Raw genomic sequence first — 20,862 nt, 5'->3', positions numbered from 1 at the left:
GACTTTACAATGTCCCAAAAGTTTTTGGAATTAGTGCTACAGGATACAAATGTCTGTTTGAAAAGCTAGCCTTGGCTTTCCTAACTGACTGTGTATAATGGTTTCTGACTTCCCTGAAAAGTTGCATATCGCAGGGGCTATTTGACGCTAATGCAGAATGCCACAGGATATTTTTGTGTTGGTCAAGGGCAGACAAGTCTGGGGTGAACCAAGGGTTATATCTGTTCTTAGTTCTGCATTTTTTGAATGGGGCATGCTTATTTAAGATGGTGAGGAAAGCACTTTTGAAGAGCAACCAGACATCCTCTACTGACGGGATGAGGTCAATATCCTTCCAGGATACTCGGGCCAGGTCGATCAGAAAGTCTTGCTCATTGAAGTGTTTTAGGGAGCGTTTGACAGTGATGAGTGGAGGTCGTTTGACCCCGGACCCATTACGCACACAGGTAATGGAGGCAGGGATTGCTGAGATCCTGGTTGAGGACAGCAGAGTTGTATTTAGAGGGCAAGTTGGTCAGGATGATATCTAAGAGGGTGCCCATGGTTACGGATTTAGGGTTGTACCTGGTAGGTTCCTTGATCATTTTTGTGAGATTGAGGGCATCGAGCTTAGATTGTAGGACGGCCGGGGTGTTAAGCATGTCCAAGTTTAGGTCACCTAACAGTACGAACTCTGAAGATAGATGGGGGGCAATCAATTCACATATGGTGTTCGGGGCACAGTGGGGGCAGAAGGTGGTCTGTAACAAGCGACAACGGTGAGAGACTTGTTTCTGGAAAGGTTGATTTTTAAGAGTAGAAGCTCAAACTGTTTGGGCACAGACCTGGATGGTAAGACAGAACTCTGCAGGCTAACTCCACCCCCATTTGTCAGTTCTATGTTGGCGGAAAATGTTATAGTTAGGGATGGACATTTCTGGATTTTTGTACGGCATTCCTAAGCCAGGATTCTTGGCTAGGACATCCGGGTTGGCAGAGTGTGCGAAAGCAGTGAATAAAACTGAGGGAGGAGGCTTTGAATGTTAACATGCATCAAAACCAAGGCTCCTATGGTTACAGAAGTCAACAAATGAGGGCACCTGGGAATGGGAGTGGTGCTGGGGGCTGCAGGGCCTGGATTAACCTCCACATCACCAGAGGAACAGAGGAGGTGTAGGATAAGGGCACGGCTAAAGGCTATAAGAACTGGTCGTCTAGTGCGTTCGGAACAGAGAGTAAAAGGAGCAGATTTCTGGGTGTGGAAGAATAGATTCAAAGCATAATGTACAGACAGGGGTATGGTAGGATGTGAGTACAGTGGAGGTAAACCTAGGCATTGAGTGACAATGAGAGAGGTTTTGTCTCGAGGCACCATTTAAGCCAGGTGAGATCACCGCATGTGTGGGGGGTGGAACAAAAGGGCTAGATCAAGCAAATTGAGCAGGGCTGGAGGCTCTACAGTGAAATAAGATAATAATCACTAACCAAAACAGCAGTAGACAAGGCATATTGACATTAGGGAGAGGCATGTGTAGCCGAGTGATCATAGGATCCAGTGACTAGCTAGGCGAGCTGGAGACATGGCGATTCAGACAGCTAGCAGGCCGGGACTAGCAGGTTAGCAGATGGGCCTCCGGGGGACGTCGCAACGGAAGAGCCTGTAGAAACCCCTCGGACGGTTACGTCAGAAGACCAGTGATGAAGATCGTGATCGTCAGAAGATCGTGATGGATCGGCGGGGCTCCATGTCGGCAGTAAAGGGGTCCAGGCCAATTGGAAAAAGAGGTATTGTAGCTCAGGAATTGGCTGATGGATCTTTGCGGCTAGCCGGGAGATGGGCCTAGCGCCAGGCTAACTGGTGCTTGCTTCGAGACAGAGACATTAGCCAGGAGTAACCACTCGGATAGCAGCCAGCTAACTGAGATGAGCCGGTGAAAAGGTTCAGAGCTTACGGTACGAATCCGGAGATGTGGTAGAGAAAAAGCAGTCTGATATGCTCTGGGTTGATACCGCGCTGTGCAGACTGGCAGCTATTGATCGGGCTGAGGCTGGCTGATGTCCAAGTTAACAGTGATGATCGCTAGCAGTGGCTAACTGACTACTAGCCAGTAGCTAGTTAGCTAGCTGGCTGCTGATGGGTTCCGGTTCTGAAGTATAAAAATATAAGAACCGTACCACATTGGGTGAGGCGGGTTGCAGGAGAGTATATTCAGTCCGTAAATGGAAAATTAGATTTAAAATATATACTAAATATATAGGAAGAAAACAATATATACAAGGGAATAGACAAGACAAAAGCAGACGTCCAACTGCTACGCCATCTTGGAAATCTCAGTCTCTCAGAGCGTTCAGTCAGTCCAATAACACCCCTATCAGATCAAAATCAGAGTCTACTTGAACAGAGCAATACTCAATCATGAGGCATCAAAGCCAAAGGAACTGCAAAATGTTAAGAAATGCTGGTAGAAGGAAGGACGGTAGTGCAGAAACCTACCAAAAAACAATTAGACAACAACGAATTCAATCAATTTTAGACAACTGCCTGGACAAAATGTTTCACTGTAATAGTGGCAGTAGAAAACCTAAAAAAGTACGTTTGACTTCTCAGCTTCCCTATCAAATCTGAATCTGAACATTTCAAGCAGGCAACCTAAGAAAATTAACAACAATGACAAATGGTTTGATGAAGAATGCAAAAACCTAAGAAAGAAATGGAGGAACCTGTCCAACCAAAAACATAGAGACCCAGAAAACCTGAGTCTACGCCTTCGCTATGGTGAATCACTAAAACAATACAGAAATACACTACGGAAAAAGAAGGAACAGCACGTCAGAAATCAGCTCAAAGTATTTGAAGAATCTTTCAAATCTGGGAAAATTGGAAAACACTAAACAAACAACAACATGACGAGTTCTCTATCCAAAACAGAGATGTATGGATGAACCACTTCTCCAATCTTTTTGCCTCTATAACAAAGAACAAACAGCAAAAACACATACATGATCAATTACAAATCTTAGAATCAGTTATTAAAGACTACCAGAACTGGATTCTTCAATTGCTTTGAGTGAACTACAGGACAAAATACAAACCCTTCAACCCATAAAGGCCTGTGGGGTTGATGGTATCATCAATGAAATTCTAAAATACACAGACCACAAATTCCAATTGGCTATACTTAAACTCATTAACATCATCCTTAGCTCTGGCATCTTCCCCAGTATGTGGAACCAAGGACTGATAACCCCAAACCACAAAAAGGGAGATAAAAAAGACCCCAATAACTACCGTGAGATAAGCGTCAACAGCAACCTTTGGCGAATCATCTGCATTACCATTAACAGCAGACTCGTACATTTCCTCAGTGAAAACAATGTACTGAGCAAATATCAAATTGGCTTTTTACCAAATTATTGTATGACAAACTCCATATTCACCCTGCACACCATAATTGACAAACAAACAAACCAAAACAAAGGCAAAGTCTTCTCATGCTTTGTTGATTTAAAAAAAGATTTTGACTCAATTTGGCACGAGTGTCTGCTATACAAATTGATGGAAAGTGGTGTTGGGGGAAAAACATAGGACATTATAAAGTCCATGTACACAAACAACAAGTGCGTGGTTAAAATTGACAAAAAACGCACAGCTTAAGCCCCACCCTCTTCAACGTAAATATCAACAAATTGGCGCGGGCACTAGAACAGTCTGCAGCACCCAGCCTCACCCTACTAGAATCTGACGTCAAATGTCTGCTGTTTGCTGATGATCTGGTGCTTCTGTCACCAACCAAGGAGGGCCTACAGCAGCACCTAGATCTTCTGCACAGATTCTGTCAGACCTGGGCCCTGACAGACCTGAGCCTTGACAGTAAATCTCAGTAAGACAAAAATAATGGTGTTCCAAAAAAGGTCCAGTTGCCAGGACCACAAATACAAATTCCATCTAGACACCGTTGCCCTAGAACACACAAAAATCTATACATACCTTGGCCTAAACATCAGTGCCACAGGTAACTTCCACAAAGCTGTGAACGATCTGAGAGACAAGGCAAGAAGGGCCTTCTATGCCATCAAAAGGAACATGCAATTCGACATACCAATTAGGATCTGCCTAAAAATACTTGAATCAGTTATAGAACCCATTGCCCTTTACGGCTGTGAGGTCTGGGGTCCGCTCACCAACCAAGAATTCACAAAATGGGACAAACACCAAATTGCTGAATTTTGGCAGAATGCCTGACCACTGTGACTGACCCAAAATGAAGGAAAGCTTTGACTATGTACTCAGCCTTTCTATAGAGAAAGACCACCTTAGGCTTTGTGCACAAAACGAGGTGGAAACTGAGCTGCACAAAAGGATAGCTACACAAAATGTTCATATATATATAATATAATATAATATATATACAGTGGGGAAAAAAAGTATTTAGTCAGCCACCAACTGTGCAAGTTCTCCCACTTAAAAAGATGAGAGGCCTGTAATTTTCATCATAGGTACACTGCAACTATGACAGACTCAATGAGAAAAAAAATCCAGAAAATCACTATTTTTTATGAATTTATTTGCAAATTATGGTGGAAAATAAGTATTAAGTAAGTAACAGTAAGCTATGAGCATCATCTTTCAAAAAAAGTGAGTTTCCGCTCGCTCGCCTTTAAGGGATCTGAACAAAATCATTAACGCAGCATGTAAAGTGTTGGTCCCATGTTTCATGAGCGGAAATAAAAGATCCAGAAATATTCTACTCGCACAAAAAGCTTATTTCTCTCAAATTTTGTCTGCAAATTTGTTTTCATCCCTGTTACATGCTGACCCCTCAAGTTACAAAACAATTGTACACATACATGTTACTCAATAATTTCATCCAAACTGCTTGCGATCGTTGTTAATGTGCGCATGCATAGCCAGTCGCTAAAATAAAATGTGGTTCCATTTTTGACCCACTGCAAGTCCCGCCTCTCCCGTCTCCTCATTGGTTATTAGGAGCATATACCCACGTGGGTGATTGAAAGATGAACTGAGGTCCACACTACAGTCCAGTTGGTGGTGGTCATGCACCTTAAAGTTGGTTGCCAACCGCCCAAAAAAAGGTCCACAGAAGACTGAAGGAGCGATTACCAGAAACTAAGTTTCCCCTTTTATTTGTGGATTAATTGTCGTCGTAGAGAATAAGATTTTGTGTATCTCAAAATGGGTCAAAATTCTAGAAAGATCCAGAACAAAAAAGGACCTTGTACATTTCAGGTAGAATAAAGTCCCGATGTTTATATCCCAGGACAAGTTAGCTAACAACAAACAGCAAGCGTTGTTTCAACCTAAATTAATGATTAATGTAGTTGGTTTAGAGATCGTTCTGATATTTCCAGCTGCGTGTCCTGATCGGGTGTGGACGGACAAAATCAATATGCGGATTTACACGCCCAGTGTAGTCAGCATGTTAGCGAGCATTTCTCCTTGGCCAAGATAATCCATCCACCTAACAGTTGTGGCATATCAAGAAGCTGATTAAACAGCATACTCATTACACAGGTGCACCTTGTGCTGGGGACAATAAAAGGTCACTAAAATGTGCAGTTGTGTCACACAACACAATGCCACAGATGTCTCAAGTTGAGGGAGTGTGCAATTGCATTAATGCCCACCAGGGCTGTTGCCAGAGAATTGAATGTACTCTATTGCCTATGTCAATTTAGAGTATTTGGCAGTACGTCCAACCCGCCTCACAACCACGTGTAACCACGCCAGCCCAGGACCTCCACATCCAGCTTCTTCCCCTACGTGCTCATCTGAGACCGGCCGATGAAAACAGGATTATTTTTCGGTCTATAATAAAGCCCCTATATGGGGGAAAAAACTAATTCTGATTGGATGGGCCTGGCTCCCCAGTGAGTGGGCCTATGCCCTCCCAATGCTGCGCCTCTGCCCAGTCATGTGAAATCCATACATTAGAGCCTAATTTATTTCAATTGACTGATATGTATTTTTTAAATAAACTGTGAAATCATTGAAATGTTGCATTTATATTTTTGTTCAATATAGTATGTGTGTACAAAGTTTGATACTTTTATCATAAAATGCACGATTATTCCACCTATAGTGGACCACCCCTTTCACAAACCTGAGAAGAGGGTTTACTGGAAAACGGTCAAATCCTCCATCACACTGAAGACGGGTTTGTTTAATTGGAGCTCGACAGTCAGGTGAACACACAGAAAAATATTTTAAAAGCTTTATTTACTTAAAATACACAAGATTGAGACAGTTTTGCATTACTACATTCCTGAAAACCAGTGATATTCATGGTCATGAAAATGGCCAATATTTAACACATGTATCGTGGGACCAGCTGCTTCACTGCTATGAACCAGGCAGGTTGAAGCATGAATCATCTCAGTCCATAAAAGTATTCCTTTAGCCAAGGCTGAAGAGCGTTTGGGTACACTTTGATTTAAATCAGTCTCTCGGTCTGTCCCCAGGCCCATGTCAGTCCCTCTCTCTGTCTGTCCCCAGGCCCATGTCAGTCCCTCTCTCTGTCTGTCGGTCTGTCCCCAGGCCCATGTCAGTCCGTCTGTCTGTCCCCAGGCCCATGTCAGTCCCTCTCTCCGTCCCCAGGCCCATGTCAGTCCCTCTCTCTGTCTGTCTGTCCCCAGGCCCATGTCAGTCCCTCTCTCTGTCTGTCTGTCCCCAGGCGCATGTCAGTCCCTCTCTCTGTCTGTCTGTCCCCAGGCCCATGTCAGTCCCTATCTCCGTCTGTCTGTCCCCAGGCCCATGTCAGTCCCTCTCTCCGTCTGTCCCCAGGCCTGACACAGAAGATCTCCGGTTCCTCAGATTGTAGCGTGTCTGCAGGGACGTCCATGAGCATGGAGAGGGAAAAAAAAGAAAGAGTTTAAACTCTAATCCAGGAACAGGGTTAGAGTTTAAACCTACAGGGTGGTCTCTCTCTAGGAACAGGGTTAGAGTTTAAACCTACAGGATGGTCTCTCTCCAGGAACAGGGTGGGATAGGTCTGGAATCGAGAATATCACAAGTAGGGTGGCAAAATTCAAGTAACTTTCCCCAAAATTGCCAGGTTTTCCAGAAATCTTGGTTACGAGGGAATCAGCAGGGAAACAATCCCCCCCAACATGGATTTCTGGGAAATTTTTTAGAAAGTTACAGAAAGCTTGCAACTCTAATCACAAGTCTACCTGCTTATCCTCCACCAGTATACTGTAGACCAAAGGGGAGGACGGGGCACGTCTAGAGACAGAGGAGCGACGCTGAGGTCTTGCAAGGCTGGGCAGGGTACGTTGGGTCTGGGTCGAGGTCTGGTTGGAGGTCTCCTCTCCTCCAGGGGTGCTGTGACTGCTGTCATACTGCCAGCCTGATGCAACACAAACAACTGGCTATGTTGCACAATTACAGTCCCTCGCCATACCACATTCAGAACATCTCAGACTTTCACATTAATCATTCAGACACACCAACTTTACTTAAAGACTGAAAAAATAAAATAAAAGGGGCCTAGACAGCTGCCCTGGAGAACTCACCCATCTCATTCATGAGATGATAACGGAAAATGTGTTTTAAATGTGTTTTAATACTTAAGTGTTATACGTGCAGACCTCATGTTAGGAGTCGGGTGTCAGACAAATACAGGAATGTAAAAATAGCCTTTTTTTTTTTACATTGAGTACAATATTCCTCACCATCATAGGTTTGAGTCATGTAGGGTTTCTCTGATGTGAAATCTGAAGTGCTGTTGTTTTCTTCATTATTCTCCTTCCTACTACTGGGTCGTTGTTCTGACCTTCGACCTCTTGCTCCGCTGCTCCTCCTGTCCGCCGCCTCAGAGAGACACTCTGGACAGCAGTGTTGTATTTTATTTTGTTCACACCGTTGAAAAATGTACAACAACAAAAAACGGGAAACAAAAATAAGTGGTGTTTATGGGACAAATTTCATCCCTCCCGGTTTCATCCTGTTTGGTTCCTCGTGAATCCTCAGAAAACAATTTGACTGAATTAATTACATTTTTAAAAACGACTTTATGAATGGACCAAAGTCACTAGAAAACCAAATTGATCCGGACTTCTCTGTCTTGATAGTGGAGCTTTAAACCTCTCAATCCGCTGTCTGTGCACCATGAATATCAGAGCCGTTTGTGCTGTATAGCCAAGTCCCTGTGGTCAACCACAAGTTGGCGAGACAATACAAACAGATCTGGGACCAGGCTAAAACTAAGCCGTATACCCAAACCTACCTGCTTTCTGCAGGGCCAGCTGAAGACTTGTACGAGTCTCTTTGAGTTGGGTGAGGATCTCCAGGCTCTCTTTGGTGACGTTACGATACCGTACAGCAACGTAGACCAGAGCCAATAGACCCACAAGAACCATGGCTCTTCTGAGGAGGCCCACCAACAGGCTGATTTGCTCCTGGGCAGAAACACAGGGGAATAGAGTCGAGACTTTGTATTAGACCCAGACCATGAGATTAAGACTCCATTGCTGGTTAGAACACAGCACCAGGAGACATTTACAGATGTGTCAACAGACAGCACTCTGAAACGTTGAGTGAACACAGTCAAAATGTAGAAGACAAGTTATCCACCATTACTTTTTTTTTGTCCAATGTGTTGCCATAGTTTCTCTATTTATGTGTTAGAGATGGTCCAACCCAGATCTAGAAATGAGTAGAATTTCTGGGTGGAATTTCCACGTTGTCACAAATGCTTTTAAGATTCCTCGTAGGTTCTCTTGAAGCATCTTAATTGGCACATGCTCTACTCACCATCTGCTGGTAGCCTGGTTCAGAGGAGTCCAGCACCGCTCTACAGAGCATCCTCTCCAGGTACACATTCAGCACTACCAGACCAAACAGAACAAACCTGGATAGGTGACATAAAAGAAAGAGGACAGTCACCAGAAGGGTACATGGGATCACCAACCATTCCAGGGGGTAGCTTAAATGTTAGAGGCAGGCAATGATTTAAAGTCAGATGGTGAAAAAAATATTTTTAAAAACGGGTCGGATTCTAGGTATCTGGCCATGGTGCCCTTGAGCATGGCACTAGCCCAGGCCCGGGCAATTGTAGTCCTCGGGGGCCTGATTGGTGTCTCTCACACACCCACCCCCCCCCCCCCCCCCATCCCTAGCAAACACAGCTGATTAATCAAATTGCATTCTAAACTGAAGATCATGATCAATTGATTATTGGAGTCGGGTGTGTTAGCTGGGGCAAAAGTGTGAGACCAAATCAGGACCCCCCCCCCCCCCCCCCCCCCAAATCAGGACCCCCCCCCCCCCCTCCCTCTATGTATGCCCTTGCCTGGCATACATAGACACACTGACTTTACTTAAAGATTGAAAAAATAAATAAAAGGGGCCTAGACAGCTGCCCTGGAGAATTCCTGATTCTACCTGGCTTTTGTTGGAGAGGCTCCCAATTAAAAGATCACCCTCTGTGTTCTGTTAGACAGTTAAACTCTTTATCCACAATATAGCAGGGGTGTGTAAAGCTATAACACATTGATTTTTCCCCCCCCAATGGCACTATCCCCTAATCTGCTTCCTAACCCCTTAGGCTAAGTGTTCATGTGTAACTGGATGGATGATATAAACATTAAAAATAGGGACACCTGGCTGGAGCAGTCCGCTGTGTCGAGGTGAGGAAGAAGGCGGCGAGGAACCCCAGTGAGTTGTAGAGTAGACTGGTGAGGGTGTGAGACTCTGACATGATGAAACTCTGGAGGAAAGTGACACGGTTGAAGATCTCTGCGAATGCTACTTGTTGCTCCTGGGTTGACAGTCTCATCTCATCAAATACTGCTCTGATGCCTGAGCAGAGGTGTGATAGGAGACGTGGAACTTCCTTGGATGAGGATTTTCTAACAAGTTAGCCACAAGCATCACTTTTAACAGAATTAGGGCCCGAGGTCAGCGGCTACCTTGGGTAGAATGGTGGAGAGTGTGTTTGAGTTCCTCTCCGTTGCGTAGGATGGTCTCCTGTGACTTGAGGGCGACGCTCTGGGCCTCCACTAGGCTCTCAGCCATACGCTGGGTAGAGGACAATCGCTCCACCACCCCTGCTGAGCTCTCTGTTAGCCTAGACATCAGCACCACATTCAGCAGAGCACCAGACAGAAGAAAAGTGGTTAAAACAGGGAAGTACTACTTTTTTTTTTTTTTTTAAACGTGTCCAATAACAAAACATCTACGATACGGATCATCAACCCTCCTGGAGAGCTATTGAGCCAGTTTGTTTTGCATAGCCCGGTGCCCCGGGTGAGTGGAGATTACATTTGACAACCAATGGAATTAGGTCAAATGTGCAAACCCCACCCAACCGGGACACCTGGCGAAGCAAAACCCAACTCACCCACTGAATGAATTGAGGTGAATTGTGAACACTGACTAAACTGCACATAGCACTGCACCTGTAGTCAGGTGTACTGCACATAGCACTGCACATAGCACTGCACATGTAGTCAGGTGTACCGCACATAGCACTGCACCTGTAGTCAGGTGTACCGCACCTGTAGTCAGGTGTACTGCACCTGTAGTCAGGTGTACCGCACCTGTAGTCAGGTGTACCACACCTGTAGTCAGGTGTACCGCACCTGTAGTACCGCACCTGTAGTACCGCACCTGTAGTACCGCACCTGTAGTCAGGTGTACTGCACATACCACTGCACCTGTAGTCAGGTGTAGTGCACCTGTAGTCAGGTGTACTGCACATACCACTGCACCTGTAGTCAGGTGTACCGCACCTGTAGTCAGGTGTACCGCACCTGTAGTCAGGTGTACCGCACCTGTAGTCAGGTGTACCGCACATACCACTGCACCTGTAGTCAGGTGTACCGCACATACCACTGCACCTGTAGTCAGGTGTACCGCACATACCACTGCACCTGTAGTCAGGTGTACCGCACATACCACTGCACCTGTAGTCAGGTGTACCGCACATACCACTGCACCTGTAGTCAGGTGTACCGCACATACCACTGCACCTGTGGATGGTGTTCTCAGCCTGGTGTTGCCAGCTCTCACTCTGCAGGTGTCGACAGATGCTGTGGGCGTGGGTGAAGAATTCCGTGTAGGCGTTGAAGGCCACAGGGTCCATGGTTCTAGTACAGCTGCTGACCTCGCTGCCCTCTGGACATGCTGGGAATGAACGGCCTGATCTGACAGACATAACAATATATCCTACTGTTATTCAGTCACAATGCCATAATGAAACTGTTTCTGAATCAGTCCCTGGCACAATGCCAAATATATCCTACTGTTATTCAGTCGCAATGCCATAATGAAACTGTTTCTGAATCAGCCCATGGCACAATGCCTAAATGAACTACAACCAGTCCATCTCAATTTCTGGAGGATAAAAAAAATATATATATATATAATTTCAATATTATATTGCAGTAGCCTAATATTTATATAGGCCTACTAAACATTTCAATAAGTCTACCTATATTAAACTCGAGATCCCAAGGGGGCTTTTTCTACCACGCTACACTTAGAGCTGTCAGCAAACAGTTGTTGAATATTTATAATAAATCAAAAAAGTGTTTAATTACTTGCGCAGGTGACAGTGGGTAAATCGTAGGGCAATCCTACTCTGTATATCAACCGTGAAGTCTCTGCAACGCGCGTCGATATTCTCCAGCGCATTAGACCAACATTCACCATAGCGCGGTTGTGCCGCAAGGTTCCGAACCCTCTGCAGCTCCGCTCTGCCTTCAGCCGCAACGTTAGCAGCTGTTTCTGCGTCACGGCACGACGACCATGGTAAACAGACGCAGAGAAGACACAAAGTCCACATTTCCAACAAAAAATAATATATATTTTTTTAAAGGTCACCTACAAAGTCAGCAATCAAGTGTTACGGTAGGAAATCAGACAGGGGGAAAAGCAATCAAATGAGGCAGGCAACCCTATTCCTTGAGGGCCACATCCAAATAAGCACGGCACCTGACCAACTGAGCTAATTGATCAGTTTAGTGATTGCCTAAATTCAAACACACTTGTTCCCGCTTTGCCTAAGGCATGTTAAGACTAACTTCATTGTTAGAACCATATATATATAATAATAAACGATATGGTTATAACTATTAACTTAGCCTTAAGATGCTTTTGGAAAACCGGGCCCTGGTCTTCGAGGTTAAGTGAAAAAGAGGCATTCCAAGACCAGGGTTGGCTGTCAGGTTGATGATGTCACCTGTAGTAGAGGTTGCAAAGGGGTCAAACCATTAACCAGTCCAATTAAAGTAAACGCCATAATCAATGGGTATTTGGTGAGTTGAATCTGATAATTTGTCAATCATCGGGGTTTGGGACTACAAGCAGTGCAGAGAAGAGGAAAACGTTTAAATTAAACTATTTTACCTGTAGTTTGTAGTTTGTGTTTGGGGCTGAACAAATGCAACTTTGAATGGGAGACAGATTGTCAAGGAACGCTATAGTGGGGATTTTCTGGTCCGTTTCACTTCCCCGACATTTAACACCAGTGCATAGCCTGCCAGTACATTCAGCCTTGCTCTGCGATTATGTGTGTCATGTGTATTTTCTGCAGATGGAGATAGTAGCCTCAGCTCAGAGTTCACAATCATTTACATATTTACAGCGTAAGACAACTTCTCTCGCGAGATCCAAGCGCTCATGCGATGGGTCTTATGAAAGTGTTCCCACGGATCTCGCGTGATTACGCCATCGACGGCAGTGGAATTGAGGCAGGGGGCGGGGTTCAGAGAGGTACCCATGAGATGTTTGGAGACATTTTTATCAAATTATTTATTTAAATAAAAATGGCCGCCGTAGAGAGCGGAGAGGAGAAACTGTAAGTGTGAATTACATGTATTCACCATTTAAATGTCGAGTTATATGACTGCAGGTCTTGTAAAATGTATTGCTGTATTTAACTAAAGTACTGTGGTGTGTTTTAGTTCTGAACTGGTCAGCAGGGTAGCTTACTGAAAGAAGCGTTCTGAATACGTCACCAAGTTATAGCTAAGTATTTCCCTTACTTTACAAGATCATGGCTGAGCGAAGAAATTCTCAGTTAGCTAACGTATGTGGTTGTGGGGGGTGTGTGTGGGTGTGTCATTTTCTGACCTCACTGAAAACAGAGCAGTAGATGTGTTAAGATATTAACTGTCAAAATAGATTTGTCCGCATCCTCCACCCTCGTAACCAATTTGGCATGCTGCTAACGGGCTGGCTAAATAGCTGTAGCTGGATACATTGTAGCGTCAGCTGGTTACATACCTTGCCATTTGACATGGTAATGTGGCAACAAAGTAGCCACATCATTGCTGCGTTTGTTATGATAATGCATTTATTTATTTATTTTTTTTGTACAGAGAAAATATCCTAGCTAGGTTTCTGGTTGTGACGACTGCTATCATCTAGCTAAACGCTGGAACTAGCTGACATGAGTTGGCCCATTTTCTAGAATAACTACTACTCGTGTAACGAAGCAATCAAAGTGTTGTTTTTATTGCATGAAGGACTGAGTGCCGTGGTAGAAAAGTACAGTGATATACCGTCAAAAAATATCTCCCTGTATTTTTTATTTTTTATACACTGACGTCTGGTAATGAAATATTCTAGATGGGACCATTTGAATAACAAAACAAATGTATGGTAACTATTGTTTATATGCATTTCAATAAGTGTTGCTGTGTAGATCATGATAAGGGGCGTGTGTGTGTGTGTGTGGACCATGTGCAGTTCATAACATTTCAACCATATGTATCTCTTGCCCCAGTGTCTTCCCTGGCTGGCTGCTTCATTCTATGTGCCTGATATTGGGCTTGGTTTAGACTAGCTCCTCAGCCAGTAGGTTTATCAGGCCAGTCCAGGTGCATTTTCCAAACTTCTAGTCATGTAATATATGTTTCACTATGGGAAGAAACATAACAACAACAACAACAACAACAACAATCCCCAAAGTGATGTTTTTACTACACATTTGTGAATTAATGTAGGTTGGGGGGGGAGCAAGCTGAGGTTTGAAAACTTATCTGGGACTTTTAACTCTTGTTTCAAATGTCTTATCAGCCAAAGATAGCCATTCTCCATATTCTGATCTGATAGCCTAAGATGAGATCATGCCTCTGCTCTGCCTCTTCCCACTCATGACTAATGTTGTCTTCCACAGCAGTGAGGAGAAGAGGGAGGACGTCAACCAGAATCAGAGCTCCAACGACAAGGACCCTAAGACACACAGCAAGCCCAAGAAGGTGAGGAGGGATGTGGAGAAGGAGATGCTGGAGTCTTCATCCTCCCCTCCTCCTCCTCCTCCAGCCCAGCAGCCCTGTTCAGACCAGGACCAGCTCCAGCTAGCGGATGCTGAGGCGGGGCCCTCGGAGCCCATGGTCGCTGCAGCTGGCGAGGCCTCGGGTCTCTCTGAGTCCTCTCCTTCGCCCAAACAGAGGAGGTCCATCATCAGGGACCGAGGTCCGCTCTACGACGACCCCTCTCTACCCCAGGGCTGGACACGTAAACTCAAACAACGCAAGTCTGGGCGGTCCGCTGGGAAGTTTGACGTCTACTTGATGAAGTGAGTAGGCTGTGATAAGAGAGCCTTATCACATAGTGTCTCTTAAAACCATTTTATTATTCTACCTTTTTATTTCAACAAGGAACACAGACTGAGACCAGGGTCTCTTTTAACAGCCGGGCCCTGCGTATACATGTTTACACACACAGTTTTAGGTACAATGATTTAAGAAACTACAACGAGATCAACAAAAAAAAACGATCACAGGTATCACACACAAAACAAATACAGCAAACAGATTACATTTGCACACAGGTTATTCCCCTAACAGAAATGATTTCATATGATAATACTACATGTGTTACAGCCTGATCTCCTTTAGGGGTGACATAAAATCCTTCCCTGAAAGTAACAGTTTCATCCCCCTTTTGATATTGTTAATGTGACTGGACTGTATAAAGAGTGTTTCACGGGACTGTTTTCAGGTTTAGGGAAACACTTCAATTTATACATGCATATACACATACATACATATATACATATATACATACAGCACCAGTCAAAAGTTGACACACCTACTCATTCAAGGTTTAAAAAATATATATATATATATTTTCTACAAAGCTGTCATCATGGCAAACGGTGGCTACTTTGAAGAATCTCAAATATATATATATATAATATATATATTTTTTTTTGGTTACTACATAATTCCATATGTGTTATTTCATAGTTTTGATGTCTTCACTATTATTCTACAATGTAGAAAATAGAGTAAAACCCTTGAATGAGTAGCTGTGTCCCAAACGTTTGACTGGTACTGTATATAATATTGGTTCCTACTCGCCCAGACGCCCACCCACTCTTTATTCCAAGGACACTCACTTTAGTCGATCTCCGGAGGGATGAACATTTAATCTCCGTCGTATACACACTAAATATTCCAGACTTGTGTTTACAGAAAGCGCGTTAACATATCTGTTTACAGTTAGAATGTTTTGGTTTGATCTGTATTTCAGCCCCGAGGGGAAAGCTTTCCGATCCAAGGTGGAACTGATCGCCTACTTCCAGAAGGTTGGGGACACCACCACCGACCCCAACGACTTCGACTTCACCGTAACCGGGCGTGGCAGCCCCTCCCGCCGCGAGAAGAGACCCCCGAAGAAACCCAAAGTGGTGAAACCGTCGGGGAGGGGCAGGGGCCGGCCGAAGGGGAGTGGAAAGCTACGCCCGGCTACGGAGGGTGTGGCGATGAAGCGTGTGGTGGAGAAGAGTCCTGGGAAGCTCCTGGTTAAGATGCCGTTTGGAGCGTCCAAGGCATCCGAGACAGCTGGGCAGACATCGGAGCTGGTCGTAGTCACCAAGAAGCGCCCGGGACGGAAAAGGAAAGCGGAGATACCACCGCAGACTGCTCTGAAAAAGCGGGGGTGTAAGCCAGGGTCGGGGGTGACTGGGTCGACGCTGTCAGCAGTTTCTGGTACGGCGGGTTCCAGTACTTCCTCATACGCAGCGGCTGCTATCATGGTCGCAGAAGCCAAGAGGAAAGCTCAGAAGGATTCTTCCGCTAAGCCGGTGCAGCAGACCGCTCTGCCCATCAAGAAACGCAAGACCAGAGAAACTGTTGAGGAGACTAAGGAGACTCCAGCCATCACCACGCCACTGCTCGGGGCAGGGGGTGGTGGTGGGGCAGGAACTGTGATGGGGACAGGGAATGGTGATGGGGCTGGAACTATGATAGGGATGGGTGCAGGGAGTGGTGTTGGGGCAGGAACTGGGAGTGGTGGTGGGGCAGGAACTGGGATGGGAACAGGGAGTGGTGTTGGGGCAGGACCTGGGAGTGGTGGTTGGGCAGGACCCGGGACGGGAACAGGGAGTGGTCTGGCTGTGGTGGCAACAGAAGGGACAGAGCAGGGACACAAGCTGCCAAAGAGTCCAGGGAGGAAGCACAAGGACAGTCCCCTGGCAGCAACGGTTACCACGGAGACCAGCGGTGTGTCTGAAAGGTGGCCCAGCGGAGGCAGCAGTGGTATCACTACTCCAAAGAGCCACAGCCACAAGAGAAAGGAGCGTACGCCGCACAAACACCATCACCACCACCGTCACCGTCACACACACTCCTCTGTAGTGGAGGATCATCCTCAACCCTCCCAGCGGCCCCCTCACCACCACTTCCCCGGCCTGACTATGGGGCTGGTCTCCCATACAGCCAGGTCCTCGGTGGGGCCAGGGGCCCTCCAACAGAACAAGCCCCAGGACCTGAGCACCTCTAGGGGACCCTGCCGGGCCAGCAGCAGGCCAGAGGGCCAAACCACGACCAGAGGAGAGAGGGGAGAGGTCAGCTCGGCTGCGGTGGTAGTAGTGGGAACGAGTGACACCAGAGGTAACAGAAATCGAGCAGACGAGGCAGCGGGGACAGTGGTAGGGAGGGATTTGAGAGACATTGTACCCTCCTCAGCAGTACCAAGGCCCAGCAGAGAGGAGACCGTCTCTGCTGTGCCCAGACCCAGCCGGGAGGAGACGGTCTCTGCTGTGCCCAGACCTAGCCGGGAGGAGACGGTCTCTGCTGTGCCCAGACCCAGCCGGGAGGAGACGGTCTCTGCTGTGCCCAGACCTAGCCGGGAGGAGACGGTCTCTGCTGTGCCCAGGCCCAGCCGGGAGGAGACGGTCTCTGCTGTGCCCAGACCTAGCCGGGAGGAGACGGTCTCTGCTGTGCCCAGACCTAGCCGAGAGGAGACGGTCGAGTCTCGGACACCGGTCACTGAAAGGGTTAGTTGACTGTATGGTAGGACCCCTGTCTGTAAGGAGAAAAGGAGCCGTGTAGAGGAGCAGTGGGTTTTATAAGACAACAGAAAAGGACGTGTACATGGAAACACAAGGCAGCTGTTGGTTGATTGTTCTTTCTGTGGGTTGGGCTGTTCATCTGTTTATTGACGGGTAGCGCAGCTTAATGGTCAACCCACAACAGATTGCTTCCTGATAAATGAACTTATTATTATTATTATTATTATTATTATTTCTTTCTTTGTTTGGTCATTGTCTTGTTCTCTGTTTTGCTCTTTTAAAACCTGTTGTCATTCGACCCGTCCAACCCGACCCAGAAGCCTTTGCTTAAAATCTCACAGGAAGTGAAGGACCTGCACTTCCGGTGTCATCATCAGACGGAAACCATGGTAACCACGATGATGACTCATGAACCTCAATCATTCAGTTCTTCACTGTGGTTTTAAGATAGCGTATATAAAATTTGAAAAAAAAAGGCATGTGTCCTGTCTGTAGTTCGCTCACAGGTGGTCTTTTCCTGCGTTGTGGCTAGAAGCGGCACAACGCACATACACAGCTTCCACTGCTTCTTCTTCTTCTGTTGTAGCATCCTCTGTTTACTGCAGTACGCTCAGCGTCCAGTCCCATAGGGCACCCTATTCCCTAATAATAAGATGCTTTTGACCAGAACCTTATGGGCCCTGGTCTGAAGTAGTGGGCTGGAAGTAGTGCACTGAATAGGGAATCATTTGGGACACAGTTGTGTTTCCAGTCCTTGCTCCACAGTCAGCATATTAATTTAGGTGACATATGTTTTCCTCGTTGGCCTATATTATGTAGATGCCAAGTCTTCTCTGTGTGTGTGTGTGTGTGTGTGTGCGTGTGTGTGATGTCGATCATCTCCTTCTATATACAGTAGTCTCCGTCTGAAACAGCAGCCTATTCCCTACACAGGGAGAGACAAGTATTCTCCCCAAGCAGGCTGGAGGTTTTTTTTCTCTTCCACTTCACACAGAGACAAGAGGTACTTGATGATCAGAGAGATTATGATTAAGTTAGAATGTTAATGTGGCCCAGGCAGCAATAGGGCTGAGTATATAGGATGTTGATGTGGCCCAGGCAGCAATAGGGCTGAGTATATAGGATGTTGATGTGGCCCAGGCAGCAATAGGGCTGAGTATATAGGATGTGGCCCAGGCAGCAATAGGGCTGAGTATATAGGATGTGGCTCAGGCAGCAATAGGGCTGAGTATATAGGATGTTGATGTGGCCCAGGCAGCAATAGGGCTGAGTATATAGGATGTTGATGGGGCCCAGGCAGCAATAGGGCTGAGTATATAGGATGTGGCCCAGGCAGCAATAGGGCTGAGTATATAGGATGTGGCCCAGGCAGCAATAGGGCTGAGTATATAGGATGTTGATGGGGCCCAGGCAGCAATAGGGCTGAGTATATAGGATGTTAATGGGGCCCAGGCAGCAATAGGGCTGAGTATATAGGATGTGGCCCAGGCAGCAATAGGGCTGAGTATATAGGATGTGGCCCAGGCAGCAATAGGGCTGAGTATATAGGATGTGGCTCAGGCAGCAATAGGGCTGAGAATATAGGATGTTAATGGGGCCCAGGCAGCAATAGGGCAGAGTATATAGGATGTTGATGGACCAGCAATAGGGCTGAGTATAGACCTTCTCCAATTATCCCAAATGTCACCCTGTTCCCTGTATAGTGCAGTAATCTTTACCAGAGCCCTGTGGGCCACCTAAAGTAGTGTACTACAAAGGGAAGGGGGTGCCATTTGGGACGGAAGACAGAAGCTTTGAAATGGAAACCTCTTGATGCAGACATAACTTCCTATCTGAATGGTTGAGGTGATGAAACCCCAGGGTTTTAGAGGCCTAGATACACCAATGATGTGTGGTGGCTCACATTGTTCGCCAAGTGACTAGGTGTTGCCAGCAGTTTGATGACCTCTACTGAAAAACAAGTTGAATCGTCTTTCAAGGCTTTAAGAATTCAAATTCTACTGATGTTTTGGAAGTTGTGTCGTCCCACAGAAAATAACAGGATTCATTTAAACCTATACGTTTTCCCCAGTAACATGAATTAGCCAGTAAAATGGACAATTTTACCCAATCACTCCTAAATGGAACTGTTTCCCAGAGTCGGATAGGAAGCTAAAAAAAGCACAACAGGACCCAAGACATGATTATGGACGCGCCATAGATTTCTGGACCCCAGTCCTGTATTTTGTCAATACCTATCAGAAGGTTTCTGATATTAAAATTATTTACAAAATAACATAAAAAAAACCCAACCCCACTGAAGAAATTTGTTTTTCTGTTTGAAAAAAAAAAAAAAAAAAAAAACATGTCATGAATTTATATATATATATATATATATAATTCTGTTTTAAGAATTATTTTAAATTAGAAGATGTATTGTTTTGACCAGGAATGTGTCTGTCTCCAGCTTTGACGTAGGACTTATATCATCACCCAGACTCCTTTCTGCATGCAACAGGACTAGCCTATTTATCCGTGACTTCATGAATCTTGGTGTTAGACTCGTGGGTTTTCTTTAGTTTAAACTCACAGGTGGGTAGTCAAAAGATATGGCGTGGGGGGGGGGGGACGGGACGGGACGGGACGACTACTCTTGTCACTGGTGTTGCCAGTGACATAGTCATCAGATTTCAAATGTATGTTTTGGAGTTCAATCAAATCTGCAGTGACCAGAAACCAGAATCACTGCGCAAACATAGCAAGCGTGTTTTGATTACAACAAGAATGAAATCTGTTTTGTCAATCCCCCCTCCCCCCCCCCCCCCCCCCCCCCCCCCCCCCAGCCCATTGAACAATGTCTTGCTAATTACATTAGATAAAACCATACACTTTTTCTTCTGACTCAAGAACAAATGTTTGAATGAATTCTAGCCTACGCTCAATCCCTCTTGCACAAGTACTTCCATCAATGTAACGCCCCTATCTAGAATTAACATTGTTTAAAAGACTAACTTTTTAAAAAAAAACGTGTCCTTGCACGAGAGATCTATTTGTTAGTGACTTTTTTTTTAAAAATGTAACATAATACGATAGTAGCTATATTCTCATTTACTTTTAATGCACCAATATGTTAAACCTGTAATACTCTTGTCATGTTGTTGGCAGTATGTGGCTGTTACAGTAGAGCAGGCCTGTTAAAGTAGTTTGCTTAAACGGGGTAGTAATCAGTTTTGGCACAACACCAGAAAAAACAGACAACATTTATTTTTTATTTTTTTTATCTGCACTAGAATTTTCTCCTTCTAGATCGGATGACTCCGGTCTCCCACCTTGCATTGAGAATATGTCCTATAATCGACCAGAGATTCAGACCAATGTATACACCCTGTGGCTTGTCCTCCTCAATAAAATGTCAAGTGTAGACAATAGTTTGGATGTGGCCCATTTTCTGTCCTCCATATATTCCCCCTCTTCCCTTCCCCTAGTGACTAGGCAGGTGTATAACTGATGATAATCTCTCACAAAGGGCTATGGAATGTCTTCAGATTCACAACAGCTAGGCCAGTTGATCAGAACCCTGACGTGATCACACCGTCTGCATTTTTATTAATTTTTTACAGCTGGATGTTCTGGTACA

At 45.4% G+C, this 20,862-nt stretch overlaps 2 protein-coding genes across 6 annotated transcripts; one reads left to right on the top strand and one right to left on the bottom strand.

Annotated features, from left to right (window-relative positions):
* Positions 1-6,682: 6,682 nt before the first annotated feature.
* Positions 6,683-12,581, bottom strand: LOC110533040. Of its 2 annotated transcripts, XM_036989078.1 has the most exons (10): positions 12,350-12,581; positions 11,542-11,728; positions 10,972-11,145; positions 9,910-10,067; positions 9,601-9,799; positions 8,753-8,849; positions 8,226-8,397; positions 7,672-7,824; positions 7,171-7,346; positions 6,683-6,823 (listed from the first exon to the last, which is right to left on the bottom strand). In XM_036989078.1, exons 3-10 carry the CDS (start codon positions 11,082-11,084, stop codon positions 6,755-6,757), a joined length of 1,137 nt encoding a protein of 378 aa, XP_036844973.1. In that variant the 5' UTR covers positions 11,085-11,145; positions 11,542-11,728; positions 12,350-12,581; the 3' UTR covers positions 6,683-6,754. The 2 variants fall into 2 exon arrangements, with proteins under 2 accessions (XP_036844973.1, XP_036844971.1); XM_036989076.1 differs by lacking the exon at positions 12,350-12,581 and having other exon boundaries at positions 11,542-12,182.
* A 110-nt stretch (positions 12,582-12,691) lies between these two features.
* Positions 12,692-20,290, top strand: mecp2 (methyl CpG binding protein 2). Of its 4 annotated transcripts, none has more exons than XM_021616994.2 (4): positions 12,692-12,800; positions 14,124-14,525; positions 15,485-17,231; positions 17,564-20,290. In XM_021616994.2, exons 1-4 carry the CDS (start codon positions 12,769-12,771, stop codon positions 17,690-17,692), a joined length of 2,310 nt encoding a protein of 769 aa, XP_021472669.1. In that variant the 5' UTR covers positions 12,692-12,768; the 3' UTR covers positions 17,693-20,290. The 4 variants fall into 4 exon arrangements, with proteins under 4 accessions (XP_021472669.1, XP_036844969.1, XP_036844970.1 ...); XM_036989074.1 differs by having other exon boundaries at positions 12,907-14,525; XM_021616995.2 differs by having other exon boundaries at positions 12,752-12,800; positions 14,127-14,525.
* The last annotated feature ends 572 nt before the right edge of the window (positions 20,291-20,862 follow it).

The sequence above is a fragment of the Oncorhynchus mykiss genome, chromosome 9 (genome assembly GCF_013265735.2).
Source record: "Oncorhynchus mykiss isolate Arlee chromosome 9, USDA_OmykA_1.1, whole genome shotgun sequence".
In the NCBI taxonomy this organism is placed as follows: Eukaryota; Metazoa; Chordata; class Actinopteri; order Salmoniformes; family Salmonidae; genus Oncorhynchus; species Oncorhynchus mykiss.
This window is presented reverse-complemented; position numbering and strand designations above follow the sequence as displayed.

Excerpts from the sequence above, each read along its gene's own strand:
- LOC110533040 (XM_036989076.1), bottom strand. The coding sequence starts at position 11,786 with ATGTGGACTTTGTGTCTTCTCTGCGTCTGTTTACCATGGTCGTCGTGC. Across the intron at positions 11,146-11,541 it reads ACCCACTGTCACCTGCGCAA|ATCAGGCCGTTCATTCCCAG; the intron begins GTAATTAAACAC and ends TATGTCTGTCAG. Across the intron at positions 10,068-10,971 it reads GCTGAGAACACCATCCACAG|GCTAACAGAGAGCTCAGCAG; the intron begins GTGCAGTGGTAT and ends GCTGATGTCTAG.
- mecp2 (XM_036989074.1), top strand. The coding sequence starts at position 14,074 with ATGCCTCTGCTCTGCCTCTTCCCACTCATGACTAATGTTGTCTTCCAC. Across the intron at positions 14,526-15,484 it reads TTTGACGTCTACTTGATGAA|CCCCGAGGGGAAAGCTTTCC; the intron begins GTGAGTAGGCTG and ends TCTGTATTTCAG. Across the intron at positions 17,232-17,563 it reads GGACACCGGTCACTGAAAGG|AAGCCTTTGCTTAAAATCTC; the intron begins GTTAGTTGACTG and ends AACCCGACCCAG.